This window comes from Phyllobates terribilis, unplaced genomic scaffold (assembly GCF_046119375.1).
Source record: "Phyllobates terribilis strain yellow unplaced genomic scaffold, ASM4611937v1 Scaffold_8__6_contigs__length_399053987, whole genome shotgun sequence".
Lineage (NCBI taxonomy): Eukaryota > Metazoa > Chordata > Amphibia > Anura > Dendrobatidae > Phyllobates > Phyllobates terribilis.
Genome location: NW_027362768.1, coordinates 185,232,231 through 185,251,285, shown reverse-complemented (window position 1 = coordinate 185,251,285; position 19,055 = coordinate 185,232,231). Strand labels below are relative to the sequence as shown.

At 45.8% G+C, this 19,055-nt stretch overlaps 1 protein-coding gene across 1 annotated transcript in view; it reads right to left on the bottom strand.

Moving 5' to 3' along the window:
- TNNI3K (TNNI3 interacting kinase) overlaps positions 1 to 19,055 on the bottom strand; it is a 266,835-nt gene that overhangs the window by 165,228 nt on the left and 82,552 nt on the right. The window contains exons 7-12 of the mRNA XM_073643899.1: positions 11,249 to 11,387; positions 5,140 to 5,284; positions 4,699 to 4,803; positions 3,292 to 3,386; positions 2,082 to 2,231; positions 1,585 to 1,671 (exon numbers count right to left, since the gene is read on the bottom strand). Of these exons, the coding sequence (XP_073500000.1) occupies positions 1,585 to 1,671; positions 2,082 to 2,231; positions 3,292 to 3,386; positions 4,699 to 4,803; positions 5,140 to 5,284; positions 11,249 to 11,387 (721 nt within the window). The remainder of the gene's footprint in view (positions 1 to 1,584; positions 1,672 to 2,081; positions 2,232 to 3,291; positions 3,387 to 4,698; positions 4,804 to 5,139; positions 5,285 to 11,248; positions 11,388 to 19,055) is intronic.

The following is a 19,055-nucleotide window of genomic DNA, read 5'->3' as shown; positions in this document are numbered from 1 at the left end:
GAAGCTCCACATACATTATGGAGTTCATCTTTACCCCTTCAGGGATCCTAAAAGGGCCGACAATCTCTCTCCCCATGATTCCAGCCCAAAACATTACTCCACCTCCTCCTTGTTAGCGCCGTAGCCGTGTTTGCATGGGGTGTCCATCAACCAGCCATTCTCCACTCCATCCATCTGGACCATCGAGATCATTTAATGCATGATAATGCCCCGTCTCATGCTGCACATAACACATCTGCATCTCTGGCTGCTATGGGCATAAAAGGGGACAAACTTATGGTGTGGCCCCCATGCTCCCCTGACCTCAACCCCATTGAGAACCTCTGGAGCATCATCAAAAGGAGTGTCTATGATGGCGGGAGGCAGTTCACATCTAAGCAACAGCTCTGGGAGGGTATTCTGTCCTCATGCAAAACAATTGAAGCAGAAACCATCCAAAACCTGACAAATTCAATGGACGAGAGAGTTCAGAAGCTCCTTTCGAACAAGCGGTCCTATGTGCAAATGTAACATCACCTAGAATAAAGTTTTGAGTTGAAAACTGTTTGATTTCAGTTTGTAATAACCTGCTAATTCTTATAATTTCAAAAATGACCATTTTATTGTTCTTTATTAAAATGAAAAGGTTGAAAACTCTGCTGTGCATAATAATTTGGAACATGCATTTTGAGTGCAGTTTGAGTTTTTTATTTTTTAAAAAATATCCTGTTATCATAGGCAGTTTGTACAAAAACCTTTCAATTGTACTCTAATAGTTATTTGACTGGAAAATTACAATGACTGCAATTCATATAGGTAATTTGGGAAAATCTGAGAAAATATTATTTGCATAATAATTTGGAACACAGTGTAAGGCTATGGGGCAACGGATGGTAACGGCTTATCACCGCTAAGCTGCCACACACTATCTGTAGAGTTTATTCAGTGTTTAACAGCTTTCTCTTCCTATCTCTATGGCTGAGCTGTGACGTCCTCTCACTATCCAGATTCACCACAAATTGGCTGCTGCATTCCCTGCCTAAGCTTTTATACAGGACATGATAACCCCTCCTGATTATTCTATGTGATGTGATAGTTGCAAGGCATTATGGGGAAGCCCACGCGGCTGCGCCTGAGGTCATGTGAGCCTTCTGTGGCTGATGTTATCTTTTACTTTGTTTATATTGATGTTACACAAATCAAATTGCAAATAGTTTGAATTCGATGGGTCCAGAGAATTTTCTAACAATTTGATTTGAGTTGGCTCTCCATCGAATCGATTGGCTCATCTCTACTAAATAGATTAATACGTAGACACACATACAGAAAAGTTGCTCTGACTTTTTTTTGTACTTTAAATACAATTTTGCACTGAGATTTAAATGATAAAAAAACTGGACAAAACTTTAAAATTTCTTTTACATGAAAACAAAAAAAAAAATCTTCCTAACTTTTTTTAAACAGCAAATCACCAATCGTCATGAATGATAAAGTCCTCTACTTGCTTAACTGTGTTACCATCCCCCTCCAGCCCCTCCGGAGCCTGCGGCCATTGATGCACTACGGCTGATCAGGACTGTAATAAGACATCTGACTGTTAGATACCTCCGCCGGGCTGCGAGTATTCATTACAGGGGGACTCCTCCTGCGGACGCTTGTAATGCTTCAGCAGGGTGACGATGCCGTCGTGACCTGGAGAAGGAGCACAAACACTTGTTTCTTACATCCGTGTTCACACCTCGTTCTATGGGTTGATGCATTTTGTGAGCAGAAGATAGTAGAAATCTCGATGGAGTAAAATAGCAGAAAAGTAAACGGGTTCTCTGTGCGCGAAAGCCGTGCGGTGACATAGTAATCGGTGCCACAATACGGTGCCGTAACCCAGGAGCGACTTTGTCACAGAATGTTATTAGATGATACTTTGTATCACAAAATGATCTCAGAAGGTGATAACTCGCGTGATGCCACTATTGGTAACGGCTCCCAATTTTACTCATATTTCACAGACGTAAAATTGTTTCCAAAATTGGAATGTGGAGGTGATTTGGTTCTGTGCCGTTTTGGGGGTGCGCGGCACTCGCACTGAACTATTACTGCAATACCTTTCTCGTAAGCCCACATCAGACACGTCTGCTCATCTTTTTCACCGCTCGATCTGCTGGGATCACTGGCGACTAGATTCATGTCGGCTCCGTTGTCGAGCAGGAACTGGACCAGACGGATGTGTCCGTGGTAGCACGCGCAGTGCAACCCTGCAAGATAGGAAGTCGCCGGCGCTACGTGAACACAATAGAAGTACAGCCAATAATCATAAAGCCGCGAGTGATATTCTTCCTGGGGAAATATGTTATGCCGAAAATTACCAAGTGTTGAAAGGACAAGATGATTTTATTTTATTACAACCACCAGGCTGGTGCTTATCCTGCCAGCCGAGAAGAATGATAACCTCCAAACAAAAATGAATACATAAGAAAGAGAGGAAAGAAGAATTGTAAGCGCTGGGAGTGTGGAAAGGGCGGAAACATCCGTCATTCCAAGACATTAACGTTTCTTAATCTAAATTAATTGCTACCCGGTGGCAGATGGGTAACCCTTAAAGTACCTCTCCGCCCTCAGTCATAAAACTCTCCTGTAGTCTGCAAAGTATTTCACAAGATGGAGCGTTATTTCCTCCGGAGCTGCTCTTCCTAACTGTGCAGGGACGGTTTTAACCATTGTCAGCCATATTGGCAACTACGTAGAACATCTTAGGATACCTGGTCACCCAGCTCTACCAGTCTTATGTTAGCTGCCAGCTTGGCAGGGAAAGGAAAGGCACTTTTTATTTTTCCATCCAAGTTGCCAAACTTTGCCAAATTGTGAATCACTTTCTACTTTGCTCCTGTTCTAGTGATCGGTGGGCGACGTGTTAGCACCCAGACTCCCAACCATCAAAACTTCTGACATGTCAAAAATATTTTGACATGACGTATGTACCTTATTAACTCTTGCTGCGCCCCAAGGTACCGGTATAGCTGCTCTCAGGTTACTGAAACAAAGGAAGTTGCAGTTGATCGGCTGCGGAGGGCGATCACACAAATGACTGCGATCAGTGCAGGAAGGAAAGGATCGATCCGGAGGGAAATGCTCCTTGGTGCAGGGGCGGACATGTCAATGGTGCAACCTGTGCAGCCGCATGGGGTCCCAGGAGGTGAGGGGGCCACTATCTCCTCCAAGGCAGGAGGAATTGTCTATTATGAGGAGTTATTATACTGCAGAGGGCCCATATATCGTCTTCTTCCGTCTGTGTCCGCCGCTGCCTCATCGTCTTACCTGTGTGTCCGTCTCTTCCCTGGTGATTGATGTTTAGGACATTTTGATCAAGAAGGAATTTAATCAGCTCCAGATTTTTGCCGTATGTGCAGGCGCTGTGGAGAAACCCAGAGAATCACAACGGCACAACATAGACTGCTTGATGCAAAGTAACAAGCGCAAAACATTCATAGTATCACAGTCCATCACCTCCATCACCTGCGCTGGAGGCAGCACAGACTGCGCCACAAATACAGCAGCGTGCTCCTCTACACCATGATGGCCGTCAATAGGCTGCCGGCACTGACCAGATTTGTATTGTTCTATGACATAGCAATAAAAAAAAAAGTGGAATTAACAAAACACAGGTGTGAATTTTGCCCCATAGGATGTGTATCTTTAATAGCTATGGGATTGTAGGTTCTGCACAGGATCGTAGAGCAGGTAGAGCGGAGCATTGCTAATCTCTGATTTTCATATTCCCCACACCTGTTACTTGCCACAGGTGGGTGTGAACGAGCATCACTTGCTGGAAACAAAGTTGTTTACCCACAATTTGGGAAAGTGGTAACAATTGTGTCCGGCCCATTTTTGGGGTTTTGTGTGAAATTATTTCCAATTTGCCTTTTTTTTTCTCTGTTTTTTTTTGTGTTGTTCCAATAAACACAAAGGAAATAAACCGGTGTATAACAAAACATATTGCAATTCTACAATTGTCTGGGAGAAATACTTCAAGGGTGCCAGCACTTTCAGCCAAGACTGTATATCATACATTATAATGTGCCGTATATTCTATATCATACCATGTATCACACATTACAGTAGATATATTATCTATAACCTATCAAAGAATCACATATACATAATATACTTATTGCCACACATTATTCCATCATTACTGTGTATCACACATTACAATGTACTTTATATTATATATTATGTATCACACATCTTATCTAGTACATTAGATATTATACCACATGTTTTATATTACTATGTATCACACATTGCGTACAGTATATATTAGGTATAACATGTATCACAGTATCAGATACAATAAGTATATTATGTATCACCCTCTATTACATCTAGTACATTAGATATTATACCATATGTTTTATATTACTATGTATCACACATTATTACATTTAGTATATTATATAGCACACATTATTACCTCTAATATATTACATACAGTACATTATATATTACTATGTATCACACATTACAATGGACTCTATATTATATAGCACACATTATTACATTTAGTATATTACATATTATGTACAGTACATTATATATTATGTATCAAACATTATTACATCTAGTATATTATAGATTATATACAGTACATTATATATTACTATGTATCACACATTACAATGGACTCTATATTCTATATTATCTGTGACTTTGGCGCTTTATTACCTATGAAACGCGGTTTCGCTGAAGATGTTTTCCTTGCTCAGACTCTCCGCACCCGACAGCTCAATCAGTTCTTTCACCACCTCAAACTTTCCATTGTAACAGGCGCTGTGAGAAAGAGAGAGACATAATCCAGCGGTGGCCCCCGTGTGGTGTACGGGACCCCGGCTTCACCCTCCGGGACCCGTCTACCTCCGGAGAGGTGGCCGAAACCAGGAGTCAAGATATTTTGTGCTTTCTGGTCAAACTGGCCGAGCAGAGGATCCGCCCGTGACCCCATATCCCAGGCTCGTGGGGCCGTAATACAACAAGACCCCATTACACCCTGTACGACTTTTCTCCATATATGTGGGGGACCCCGTCTGACACTGATCTCGGGGCCCCTTTTGTAGACCATGCCCCTGCAGCCGGTGGGGCCCATGCCTGGAGGTCCGGGATACTCACAGGTGTAGGGCCGTGTCCCCGTATATATTCACCACGTGGGGCTGCACCTCGGCGTTATCCTGCAGAAGATATCTGACAATTTCATGGTGCCCGAACCGTGAGCAGAAATGCAGCGGCACGTGATCTTCATTGTCCTGAGCGTTGACTGTGGAAAAGATGCAACATTTACCCGCAGGGCGAAGTCTCATCTGGAACAGACACTTTCCATCTTCAGTTTTCTCATTAGAACAAATGAAACAATCAACAAGCTGCTGTTGACTGATCCCTTACTCTTACAATATGGAGAACTGGTTGAAGGAAGAAAGAATTTGTCAGTCATAAGATGCCAGGTCCCACCAATACCTGACGTCCCGGGGGGATGGGCAGATCGCTGCCCACCCTGACCTTAGCTAGTTAATAATATAAATTCAATACATTATCATAACATGCCAGCAAAACTTTAGACAGACTGCAATTCACATCACAACCACTGGGCGGCAACATAGAGACACCTATAGCATCAACAACTCCCAACAGAGTATCACAAAATTATGCTTTTTTTAATTTCTCAAAGATGATTATCTTGTGGCACACATCCCAGGAAAGGTAAAGAAGGACTCGTCTGTATAATGGAGCATTCCCAGAGGCCCCTGGTCCCTCCGGCTCTCCCTACGCTATAAGTATTTCTATATTTATGGATCTTATCAGACAATCTGGAATTTATTATGTAAATAAACTGAATTGATAATAAAAATAAAACAAAAAAAGCCCTGAAAAAAATCTCTCAAAATCAACTCACCTGCTTGTTGATGGTTTCCATGAACCAGGGAGTAAAAAAAGAATTCAGGTCATCTGCAAGTATTTCTAAGAATTTAGGATTGACTACATGTTGCCAATATTAATGGAGGGCAGAAAGGCGCAAAAGATCTGATAGATACAGGTCCGACCACTGGAAACAAACTCTGTATGGGGCAGCGGCCCCGCAACCTGCCCGGTGTGAACGCAGTCAATGCAAAATGGATGGAGCCGACCGCACAACTACACTGCTCAAAAAAATAAAGGGAACACTTAAACAACAGAATATAACTCCAAGTAAATCAAACTTCTGTGAAATCAAACTGTCCACTTAGGAAGCAACACTGATTGACAATCAATTTCACATGCTGTTGTGCAAATGGAATAGACAATAGATGGAAATTATTGGCAATTATCAAGACACCCTCAATAAAGGAGTGGTTCTGCAGGTGGGGACCACAAACCACATCTCAGTACCAATGCTTTCTGGCTGATGTTTTGGTCACTTTTGAATGTTGGTTGTGCTTTCACACTCATGGTAGCATGAGATGGACTCTACAACCCACAGAAGTTGCTCAGGTAGTGCAGCTCATCCAGGATGGCACATCAATGCGAGCTGGAGGAGCACTGCCAGAGCCCTGCAAAAGGACCTCCAGCAGGCCACAAATGTGCATGTGTCTGCACAAACGGTTAGAAACCGACTCCATGAGGGTGGTATGAGCGCCCGACGTCCACAGATGGGGGTTGTGCTCACAGCCCAACACCGTGCAGGACGCTTGGCATTTGCCACAGAACACCAGGATTGGCAAAGTCACCACTGGCGCCCTGTGCTCTTCACAGATGAAAGCAGGTTCACACTGAGCACATGTGACAGAAATGACAGTGTCTGGAGACGCCGTGGAGAGCGATCTGCTGCCTGCAACATCCTTCAGCATGACCTTTTTGGCAGTGGGTCAGTAATGGTGTGGGGTGGCATTTCTTTGGAGGGCTGCGCAGCCCTCCATATGCTCGCCAGAGGCAGCCTGACTGCCATTAGGTACCAAGATGAGATCCTCAGACCCCTTGTGAGACCATATGCTGGTGCGGTTGGCCCTGGGTTCCTCCTAATGCAGGACAATGCCAGACCTCATGTGGCTGCAGTATGTCAGCAGTTCCTGCAAGATGAAGGCATTGAAGCTATGGACTGGCCGCCCGTTCCCCAGACCTGAATCCGATTTAGCACATCTGGGACATCATGTCTTGCTCCATCCACCAACGTCACGTTGCACCACAGACAGTCCAGGAGTTGGCGGATGCTTTAGTCCAGGTCTGGGAGGAGATCCCACAGGAGACCATCCACAACCTCATCAGGAACATGCCCAGGAGTTGTAGGGAGGTCATACAGGCACGTGGAGGCCACACACAATACTCAGCCTCATCAGGAGCATGCCCAGGCGTTGTAGGGAGGTCATACAGGCACGTGGAGGCCACACACAATACTCAGCCTCATGAGGAGCCTGCCCAGGCTTTGCAGGGAGGTCATACAGGCACATGGAGGCCACACACAATACTCAGCCTCATCAGGAGCATGCCCAGGCGTTGTAGGGAGGACATACAGGCACGTGGAGGCCACACACAATACTCAGCCTCATCAGGAGCATGCCCAGGCGTTGTAGGGAGGTCATACAGGCACGTGGAGGCCAGACACAATACTCAGCCTCATCAAGAGCATGCCCAGGCGTTGTAGGGAGGTCATACAGGCACGTGGAGGCCACACACAATACTCAGCCTCATCAGGAGCATGCCTAGGCGTTGTAGGGAGGTCATACAGGCACGTGGAGGCCACACACAATACTCAGCCTCATAAGGAGCATGCCCAGGCGTTGTAGGGAGGTCATACAGGCACGTGGAGGCCACACACAATACTCAGCTTCATCAGGAGCATGCCCAGGCATTGTAGGGAGGTCATACAGGCACGTGGAGGCCAGACACAATACTCAGCCTCATCAGGAGCATGCCCAGGCATTGTAGGGAGGTCATACAGGCACGTGGAGGCCAGACACAATACTCAGCCTCATCAGGAGCATGCCCAGGCATTCTAGGGAGGTCATACAGGCACGTGGAGGCCACACACAATACTCAGCCTCATCAGAAGCATGCCCAGGCGTTGTAGGGAGGTCATACCGGCACGTGGAGGCCACACACAATACTCAGCCTCATCAGGAGCATGCCCAGGCGTTGTAGGGAGGTCATACAGGCACGTGGAGGCCAGACACAATACTCAGCCTCATCAGGAGCATGCCCAGGCATTGTAGGGAGGTCATACAGGCACGTGGAGGCCACACACAATACTCAGCCTCATCAGAAGCATGCCCAGGCGTTGTAGGGAGGTCATACCGGCACGTGGAGGCCACACACAATACTCAGCCTCATCAGGAGCATGCCCAGGCGTTGTAGGGAGGTCATACAGGCACGTGGAGGCCACACACAATACTCAGCCTCATCAGGAGCATGCCCAGGCGTTGTAGGGAGGTCATACAGGCACATGGGGGCCACACACAATACTGAGACTCATCAGGAGCATGCCCAGGCGTTGTAGGTAGGTCATACAGGCACGTAGAGGCCACACACAATACTCAGCCTCATCAGGAGCATGCCCAGGCGTTGTAGGGAGGTCATACAGGCACGTGGAGGCCACACACAATACTCAGCCTCATCAGGAGCATGCCCAAGCGTTGTAGGGAGGTCATACAGGCACGTAGAGGCCACACACAATACTCAGCCTCATCAGGAGCATGCCCAGGCGTTGTAGGGAGGTCATACAGGCACGTGGAGGCCACACACAATACTCAGCCTCATCAGGAGCATGCCCAGGCGTTGTAGGGAGGTCATACAGGCACGTGGAGGCCACACACAATACTCAGCCTCATCAGGAGCATGCCCAGGCGTTGTAGGGAGGTCATACAGGCACGTGGAGGCCACACACAATACTCAGCCTCATCAGGAGCATGCCCAGGCGTTGTAGGGAGGTCATACAGGCACGTGGAGGCCACACACAATACTCAGCCTCATCAGGAGCATGCCCAGGCGTTGTAGGGAGGTCATACAGGCACGTGGAGGCCACACACAATACTCAGCCTCATCAGGAGCATGCCCAGGCATTGTAGGGAGGTCATACAGGCACGTGGAGGCCACACACAATACTCAGCCTCATCAGGAGCATGTCCAGGCGTTGTAGGGAGGTCATACAGGCACGTGGAGGCCACACACAATACTCAGCCTCATCAGCAGCATGCCCAGGCGTTGTAGGGAGGTCATACAGGCACGTGGAGGCCACACACAATACTCAGCCTCATCAGGAGCATGCCCAGGCGTTGTAGGGAGGTCATACAGGCACGTAGAGGCCACACACAATACTCAGCCTCATCAGGAGCATGCCCAGGCATTGTAGGGAGGTCATACAGGCACGTGGAGGACACACACAATACTCAGCCTCATCAGGAGCATGCCCAGGCGTTGTAGGGAGGTCATACAGGCACGTGGAGGCCACACACAATACTCAGCCTCATCAGGAGCATGCCCAGGCGTTGTAGGGAGGTCATACAGGCACGTGGAGGCCACACATAATACGCAGCCTCATCAGGAGCATGCCCAGGCGTTGTAGGGAGGTCATACAGGCACGTGGGGGCCACACACAATACTGAGACTCATCAGGAGCATGCCCAGGCGTTGTAGGGAGGTCATACAGGCACGTAGAGGCCACACACAATACTCAGCCTCATCAGGAGCATGCCCAGGCGTTGTAGGGAGGTCATACAGGCACGTGGAGGCCACACACAATACTCAGCCTCATCAGGAGCATGCCCAGGCGTTGTAGGGAGGTCATACAGGCACGTGGAGGCCACACACAATACTCAGCCTCATCAGGAGCATGCCCAGGCATTGTAGGGAGGTCATACAGGCACGTGGAGGCCACACACAATACTCGCTCTCATCAGGAGCATGCCCAGGCGTTGTAGGGAGGTCATACAGGCACGTGGAGGCCACACACAATACTCGGTCTCATCAGGAGCATGCCCAGGCGTTGTAGGGAGGTCATACAGGCACGTGGAGGCCACACACAATACTCAGCCTCATCAGGAGCATGCCCAGGCGTTGTAGAGAGGTCATACAGGCACGTGGAGGCCACACACAATACTCAGCCTCATCAGGAGCATGCCCAGGCATTGTAGGGAGGTCATACAGGCACGTGGAGGCCACACACAATACTCAGCCTCATCAGGAGCATGCCCAGGCATTGTAGGGAGGTCATACAGGCACGTGGAGGCCACACACAATACTCAGCCTCATCAGGAGCATGCCCAGGCGTTGTAGGGAGGTCATACAGGCACGTGGAGGCCACACACAATACTCGGTCTCATCAGGAGCATGCCCAGGCGTTGTAGGGAGGTCATACAGGCACGTGGAGGCCACACACAATACTCAGCCTCATCAGGAGCATGCCCAGGCGTTGTAGGGAGGTCATACAGACACGTGGAGGCCACACACAATACTGAGCCTCATCAGGAGCATGCCCAGGCATTGTAGGGAGGTCATACTGGCACGTGGAGGCCACACACAATACTCGGTCTCATCAGGAGCATGCCCAGGCGTTGTAGGGAGGTCATACAGGTACGTGGAGGCCACACACAATACTCAGCCTCATCAGGAGCATGCCCAGGCGTTGTAGGGAGGTCATACAGGCACGTGGAGGCCACACACAATACTCAGCCTCATCAGGAGCATGCCCAGGCGTTGTAGGGAGGTCATACAGGTACGTGGAGGCCACACACAATACTCAGCCTCATCAGGAGCATGCCCAGGCGTTGTAGGGAGGTCATACAGGCACGTGGAGGCCACACACAATACTGAGCCTCATCAGGAGCATGCCCAGGCGTTGTAGGGAGGTCATACAGGCACGTGGAGGCCACACACAATACTGAGCCTCATCAGGAGCATGCCCAGGCGTTGTAGGGAGGTCATACAGGCACGTGGAGGCCACACACAATACTGAGCCTCATTTTGACTTGTTTTAAGGACATTACATCAAAGTTGGATCAGCCTGTAGTGTGTTTTTCCACTTTAATTTTGGGGGTGACTCCAAATCCAGGCCTCCATTGGTTAATAAATGTGATTTCCATTGATGATTTTTGTGTGATTTTGTTGTCAGCACATTCAGCTTTGTACAGAACAAAGTATTCAATGAGAAGATTTCATTCATTCAGATCTAGGATGTGTTATTTCAGGGTTCCCTTTATTTTTTTGAGCAGTGTGTAAAAATCCCATAAAGGAAAATGCAAAGAGCTGAAGTGTTTACCATCTGCCTTCACACCTTCTTCCATCAGTAATTTTGTAATGGTGAGAAATCCCTTGGCTGAGGCCAAGTGCAAGGGTCGGTCCCCCACCTCTCCGCTCATGTTAACATCTGCCCCAAATTTCAAGAGGAGACGAGTAACCTGCCATATATCAAGAAAAACACAGACACATTACATTAAATAACAATTCCTAAAAAGAAATAAAGGTTTGTAACTCTTCTTGTTGCCACTAAGTTATTACAACTCTTATCCTGTACTGATCCTGAGTTACATCCTGTATTATACTCCAGAGCTGCACTCACTATTCTGCTGGTGCAGTCACTGTGTGCATACATTACATTACTGATCCTGAGTTACATCCTGTATTATACTCGAGAGCTGCACTCACTATTCTGCTGGTGCAGTCACTGTGTACATACATTACATTACTGATCCTGAGTTACATCCTGTATTATACTCCAGAGCTGCACTCACTATTCTGCTGGTGGAGTCACTGTGTACATACATTACATTACTGATCCTGAGTTACATCCTATATTATACTCCAGAGCTGCACTCACTGTTCTGCTGGTGCAGTCACTGTGTACATACATTACATTACTGATCCTGTACTGATCCTGTGTTACATCCTGTATTATCCTCCAGAGCTGCACTCACTATTCTGCTGGTGCAGTCACTGTGTACATACATTACATTACTGATCCTGAGTTACATCCTGTATTATACTCCAGAGCTGCACTCACTATTCTACTGGTGCAGTCACTGTGTACATACATTACATTACTGATCCTGAGTTACATGCTGTATTATACTCCAGAGCTGCACTCACTATTCTGCTGGTGCAGTCACTGTGTACATACATTACATTACTGATCCTGAGTTACATCCTGTATTATACTCCAGAGCTGCACTCACTATTCTGCTGGTGCAGTCACTGTGTACATACATTACATTACTGATCCTGAGTTACATCCTGTATTATACTCCAGAGCTGCACTCACTATTCTGCTGGTGCAGTCACTGTGCACATACATTACATTACTGATCCTGAGTTACATCCTGTATTATACTCCAGAGCTGCACTCACTATTCTGCTGGTGGAGTCACTGTGTACATACATTACATTACTGATCCGGAGTTACCTCCTGTATTATACTCCAGAGCAGCACTCACTATTCTGCTGGTGCAGTCACTGTGTACATACATTACATTACTGATCCGGAGTTACATCCTGTATTATACTCCAGAGCTGCACTCACTATTCTGCTGGTGCAGTCACTGTGTACATACATTACATTACTGATCCTGAGTTACATCCTGTATTATACTCCAGAGCTGCACTCACTATTCTGCTGGTGCAGTCACTGTGCACATACATTACATTACTGATCCTGAGTTACATCCTGTATTATACTCCAGAGCTGCACTCACTATTCTGCTGGTGGAGTCACTGTGTACATACATTACATTACTGATCCTGAGTTACCTCCTGTATTATACTCCAGAGCAGCACTCACTATTCTGCTGGTGCAGTCACTGTGTACATACATTACATTACTGATCCTGAGTTACATCCTGTATTATACTCCAGAGCTGCACTCACTATTCTGCTGGTGCAGTCACTGTGTACATACATTACATTACTGATCCTGAGTTACCTCCTGTATTATAATCCAGAGCTGCACTCACTATTCTGCTGGTGCAGTCACTGTGTACATACATTACATTACTGATCCTGAGTTACATCCTGTATTATACTCCAGAGCTGCACTCCCTATTCTGCTGGTGCAGTCACTGTGCACATACATTACATTACTGATCCTGAGTTACATCCTGTATTATAATCCAGAGCTGCACTCACTATTCTGCTGGTGGAGTCACTGTGTACATACATTACATTACTGATCCTGAGTTACCTCCTGTATTATACTCCAGAGCAGCACTCACTATTCTGCTGGTGCAGTCACTGTGTACATACATTACATTACTGATCCTGAGTTACATCCTGTATTATACTCCAGAGCTGCACTCCCTATTCTGCTGGTGCAGTCACTGTGCACATACATTACATTACTGATCCTGAGTTACATCCTGTATTATAATCCAGAGCTGCACTCACTATTCTGCTGGTGGAGTCACTGTGTACATACATTACATTACTGATCCTGAGTTACCTCCTGTATTATACTCCAGAGCAGCACTCACTATTCTGCTGGTGCAGTCACTGTGTACATACATTACATTACTGATCCTGAGTTACATTCTGTATTATACTCCAGAGCTGCACTCACTATTCTGCTGGTGCAGTCACTGTGCACATACATTACATTACTGATCCTGAGTTACATCCTGTATTATACGCCAGAGCTGCACTCACTATTCTGCTGGTGGAGTCACTGTGTACATACATTACATTACTGATCCTGAGTTACATCCTGTATTATACTCCAGAGCTGCACTCACTATTCTGCTGGTGCAGTCACTGTGTACATACATTACATTACTGATCCTGAGTTACATCCTGTATTATACTCCAGAGCTGCACTCACTATTCTGCTGGTGCAGTCACTGTGTACATACATTACATTACTGATGCTTCGTTACATCCTGTAATATACTCCAGAGCTGCACTCACTATTCTGCTGGTGCAGTAACTGTGTACATACATTACATTACTGATCCTTCGTTACATCCTGTATTATACTCCAGAGCTGCATTCACTATTCTGCTGGTGCAGTCACTGTGTACATACATTACATTACTGATCCTGAGTTACATCCTGTATTATACTCCAGAGCTGCACTCGCTATTCTGCTGGTGCAGTCACTGTGTACATACATTACATTACTGATCCTGAGTTACATCCTGTATTATACTCCAGAGCTGCACTCACTATTCTGCTGGTGCAGTCACTGTGTACATACATTACATTACTGATCCTGAGTTACATCCTGTATTATACTCCAGAGCTGCACTCACTATTCTGCTGGTGCAGTCACTGTGTACATACATTACATTACTGATCCTGCGTTACATCCTGTATTATACTCCAGAGCTGCACTCACTATTCGGCTGGTGCAGTCACTGTGTACATACATTACATTACTGATCCTGAGTTACATCCTGTATTATACTCCAGAGCTGCACTCACTATTCTGCTGGTGCAGTCACTGTGTACATACATTACATTACTGATCCTGAGTTACATCCTGTATTATACTCCAGAGCAGCACTCACTATTCTGCTGGTGCAGTCACTGTGTACATACATTACATTACTGATCCTGAGTTACCTCCTGTGTTATACTCCAGAGCTGCACTCACTATTCTGCTGGTGCAGTCACTGTGTACATACATTACATTACTGATCCTGAGTTACATCCTGTATTATCCTCCAGAGCTGCACTCACTATTCTGCTGGTGCAGTCACTGTGTACATACATTACATTACTGATCCTGAGTTACCTCCTGTATTATACTCCAGAGCTGCACTCACTATTCTGCTTGTGCAGTCACTGTGTACATACATTACATTACTGATCCTGAGTTACATCCTGTATTATACTCCAGAGCTGCACTCACTATTCTGCTGGTGCAGTCACTGTGTACATATATTACATTACTGATCCTGAATTACATCCTGTATTATACTCCAGAGCTGCACTCACTATTCTGCTGGTGCAGTCACTGTGTACATACATTACATTACTGATCCTGAGTCACATCCTGTATTATACTCCAGAGCTGCACTCACTATTCTGCTGATGGAGTCACTGTGTACATACATTACATTACTGATCCTGAGTTACATCCTGTATTATACTCCAGAGCTGCACTCACTATTCTGCTGGCGCAGTCACTGTGTACATACATTACATTACTGATCCTGAGTTACATCCTGTATTATACTCCAGAGCTGCACTCACTATTCTGCTGATGCAGTCACTGTGTACATACATTACATTACTGATCCTGAGTTACATCCTGTATTATACTCCAGAGCTGCACTCACTATTCTGCTGGCGCAGTCACTGTGTACATACATTACATTACTGATCCTGAGTTACATCCTGTATTATACTCCAGAGCTGCACTCACTATTCTGCTGGTGCAGTCACTGTGTACATACATTACATTACTGATCCTGAGTTACATCCTGTATTATACTCCAGAGCTGCACTCCCTATTCTGCTGGTGCAGTCACTGTGTACATACATTACATTACTAATCCTGAGTTACCTCCTGTATTATACTCCAGAGCTGCACTCACTATTCTGCTGGTGCTGTCACTGTGTACATACATTACATTACTGATCCTGTACTGATCCTGAGTTACATCCTGTATTCTACTCCAGAGCTGCACTCACTATTCTGCTGGTGCAGTCACTGTGTACATACATTACATTACTGATCCTGAGTTACCTCCTGTATTATACTCCAGAGCTGCACTCACTATTCTGCTGGTGCAGTCACTGTGTACATACATTACATTACTGATCCTGAGTTACATCTTGTATTATACTCCAGAGCTGCACTCACTATTCTGCTGGTGCAGTCACTGTGTACATACATTACATTACTGATCCTGAGTTACATCTTGTATTATACTCCAGAGTTGCACTCACTATTCTGCTGGTGCAGTCACTGTGTACATACATTACATTACTGATCCTGTACTGATCCTGAGTTACATCCTGTATTCTACTCCAGAGCTGCACTCACTATTCTGCTGGTGCAGTCACTGTGTACATACATTACATTACTGATCCTGAGTTACCTCCTGTATTATACTCCAGAGCTGCACTCACTATTCTGCTGGTGCAGTCACTGTGTACATACATTACATTACTGATCCTGAGTTACATCCTGTATTATACTCCAGAGCTGCACTCACTATTCTGCTGGTGCAGTCACTGTGTACATACATTACATTACTGATCCTGAGTTACATCTTGTATTATACTCCAGAGCTGCACTCACTATTCTGCTGGTGCAGTCACTGTGTACATACATTACATTACTGATCCTGAGTTACCTCCTGTATTATACTCCAGAGCTGCACTCACTATTCTGCTGGTGCAGTCACTGTGTACATACATTACATTACTGATCCTGAGTTACATCCTGTATTATACTCCAGAGCTGCTCTCACTATTCTGCTGGTGCAGTCACTGTGTACATACATTACATTACTGATGCTTCGTTACATCCTGTATTATACTCCAGAGCTGCACTCACTATTCTGCTGGTGCAGTCACTGTGTACATACATTACATTACTGATCCTGAGTTACATCCTGTATTATACTCCAGAGCTGCACTCCCTATTCTGCTGGTGCAGTCACTGTGTACATACATTACATTACTGATCCTGAGTTACATCCTGTATTATACTCCAGAGCTGCACTCACTATTCTGCTGGTGCAGTCACTGTGTACATACATTACATTACTGATCCTGAGTTACATCCTGTATTATACTCCAGAGCTGCACTCACTATTCTGCTGGTGCAGTCAATGTGTACATACATTACATTACTGATCCTGAGTTACCTCCTGTATTATACTCCAGAGCTGCACTCACTATTCTGCTGGTGCAGTCACTGTGTACATACATTACATTACTGATCCTGAGTTACCTCCTGTATTATACTCCAGAGCTGCACTCACTATTCTGCTGGTGCAGTCAATGTGTACATACATTACATTACTGATCCTGAGTTACATCCTGTATTATACTCCAGAGCTGCACTCACTATTCTGCTGGTGCAGTCACTGTGTACATACATTACATTACTGATCCTGAGTTACCTCCTGTATTATACTCCAGAGCTGCACTCACTATTCTGCTGGTGCAGTCACTGTGTACATACATTACATTACTGATCCTGAGTTACACATCTGCGTCATATTTTCTTATTCCTTTATGCAGTGATGCTCCTCTGTTGTGACCCTGGCTCAGTTTTAGGGGGGTTTGTCCATATGCTACGGTCAGTATTGATTAGACAGTAAGTCAGTATCACAGTGTATAAGGACGCACACCTTAACTAGTAACGCCCAGTTGCCAATTTATTCAATCTTTACTAGACTGGATAACAGAGGAACGGCACAACACAGAGGTTTTTTTAGGTTGGCTTTAAAACAAATGCTGCACGGTAAGAAGCTTCCATAATAGAAGAGTAAATATTTTACTTTTATCAATTAACAAAATGCAAAACGAATGAACAAAAGAGAAATGTAAATCTCATCAATATTTGGTGACCGCCCTTTGCCTTCATCTGTTCTTCTAGTTATACTGGCACAGTCAGGGATTATGTAGGATTATAGTCAGGTGTATGAGTAATCAATTATACCAGATATGTGAAAATGATCGTGTTCATATGTAGTTTGTAACACATTCATTAACGGAAACAGAAACAGCTGTGTAAGAGGCTTAAAATTGGGAGAGGAACAGCTAAACTGTTAGAAAAGTGAAATTATGGAAGACAGTTTCATGTCACAGGTCATAAACCATGGCAAAACTAAGCAGAGCAACAAGAGCAAAAGGTAGTTATACTGCATCTGCAAGGTGTCTCCCAGGGAAATGTTTCCGAGGAGATCGGGACTTCAAAATGTGCTGTTCAAGACCTTTTGAAGAAGCACCAAGAAATGGCAATGATGAAGACTGTAGATGCAGTGGACGTCCAAGGAAGATTAGTGAAGCAAATGAAAGATACATCAGGAGAAGTCCAGCAGTGCCATCAACTCAGAACCGGCAGTGATCAGAGGGACCAGCTACACCCATCTACTTCATGGAAGAATTGCAGCCAAATACCAAACCTACATTAAAGCAAGCCAAGCAACTCCATTATGTATGAAAACATAGGAAGTGGGTGCAGAAAAATATCAGCAGGTGCTCAGGTCTCCAGACTGAGGAGTAAAATGTGAAATGTTCAGCTGTAAGAGAAGCAGATTGTTCCTGAAGGGCTGGAGAGCGGCACAATAATGAGGGTCTGCAGCAGTGATGCACAGTGCAGGGTCCTGAAAGTTTGTGGCTAAATTTCTGCAAAAGGAGTAGTGGATTTGGTATTAATGGTGTCCTCAATGCTGAGAAATCCAGGCAGACACTTATCCTTCATGTAATACCATCAGGAGGCGTCTGATTGGCTAAAAATGTATTCTGCAGCCGGACAATGACCCCCAACGTCCAACCAATGCTATTAAAAATTATGAATGCTGGAGATGATGATCCGGCCTCACAGAGCCCTGATCTCATCATCCCGTCTATCTGGGATCAGATGGAGACAGAATGATCCACACAAGCCTCATACACAGAAGATCTGGGGTCAGGTCTCCAAGATGTTTGGAACAATCTCCTGCTGAGATCCTTCATAACCTGTGTACAAGTGATGAGAAGAAGTGATGGAGGCGACGGGCGGTCACCAGATACTGATGATGGCGGCAACGGGTGGTCACCAGATACTGATGATGGAGGCGACGGGCGGTCACCAGGTACTGATGATGGAGGCGACAGGCGGTCACCAGGTACTGATGATGGAGGTGACGGGCGGTTACCAGATACTGATGATGGAAGTGACAGGCGGTCACCAGATACTGATGATGGAGGTGACGGGCGGTCACCAGATACTGATGATGAAAGTGACGGGCGGTCACCAGGTACTGATGATGGAGGCGACGGGCGGTCACCAGATACTGATGATGGAAGTGACGGGCGGTCACGAGATACTGATGATGGAGGTGACGAGCGATCACCAGATACTGATGATGGAGGTGACGGGCAGTCACCAGATACTGATGATGGAGGCGACGGGC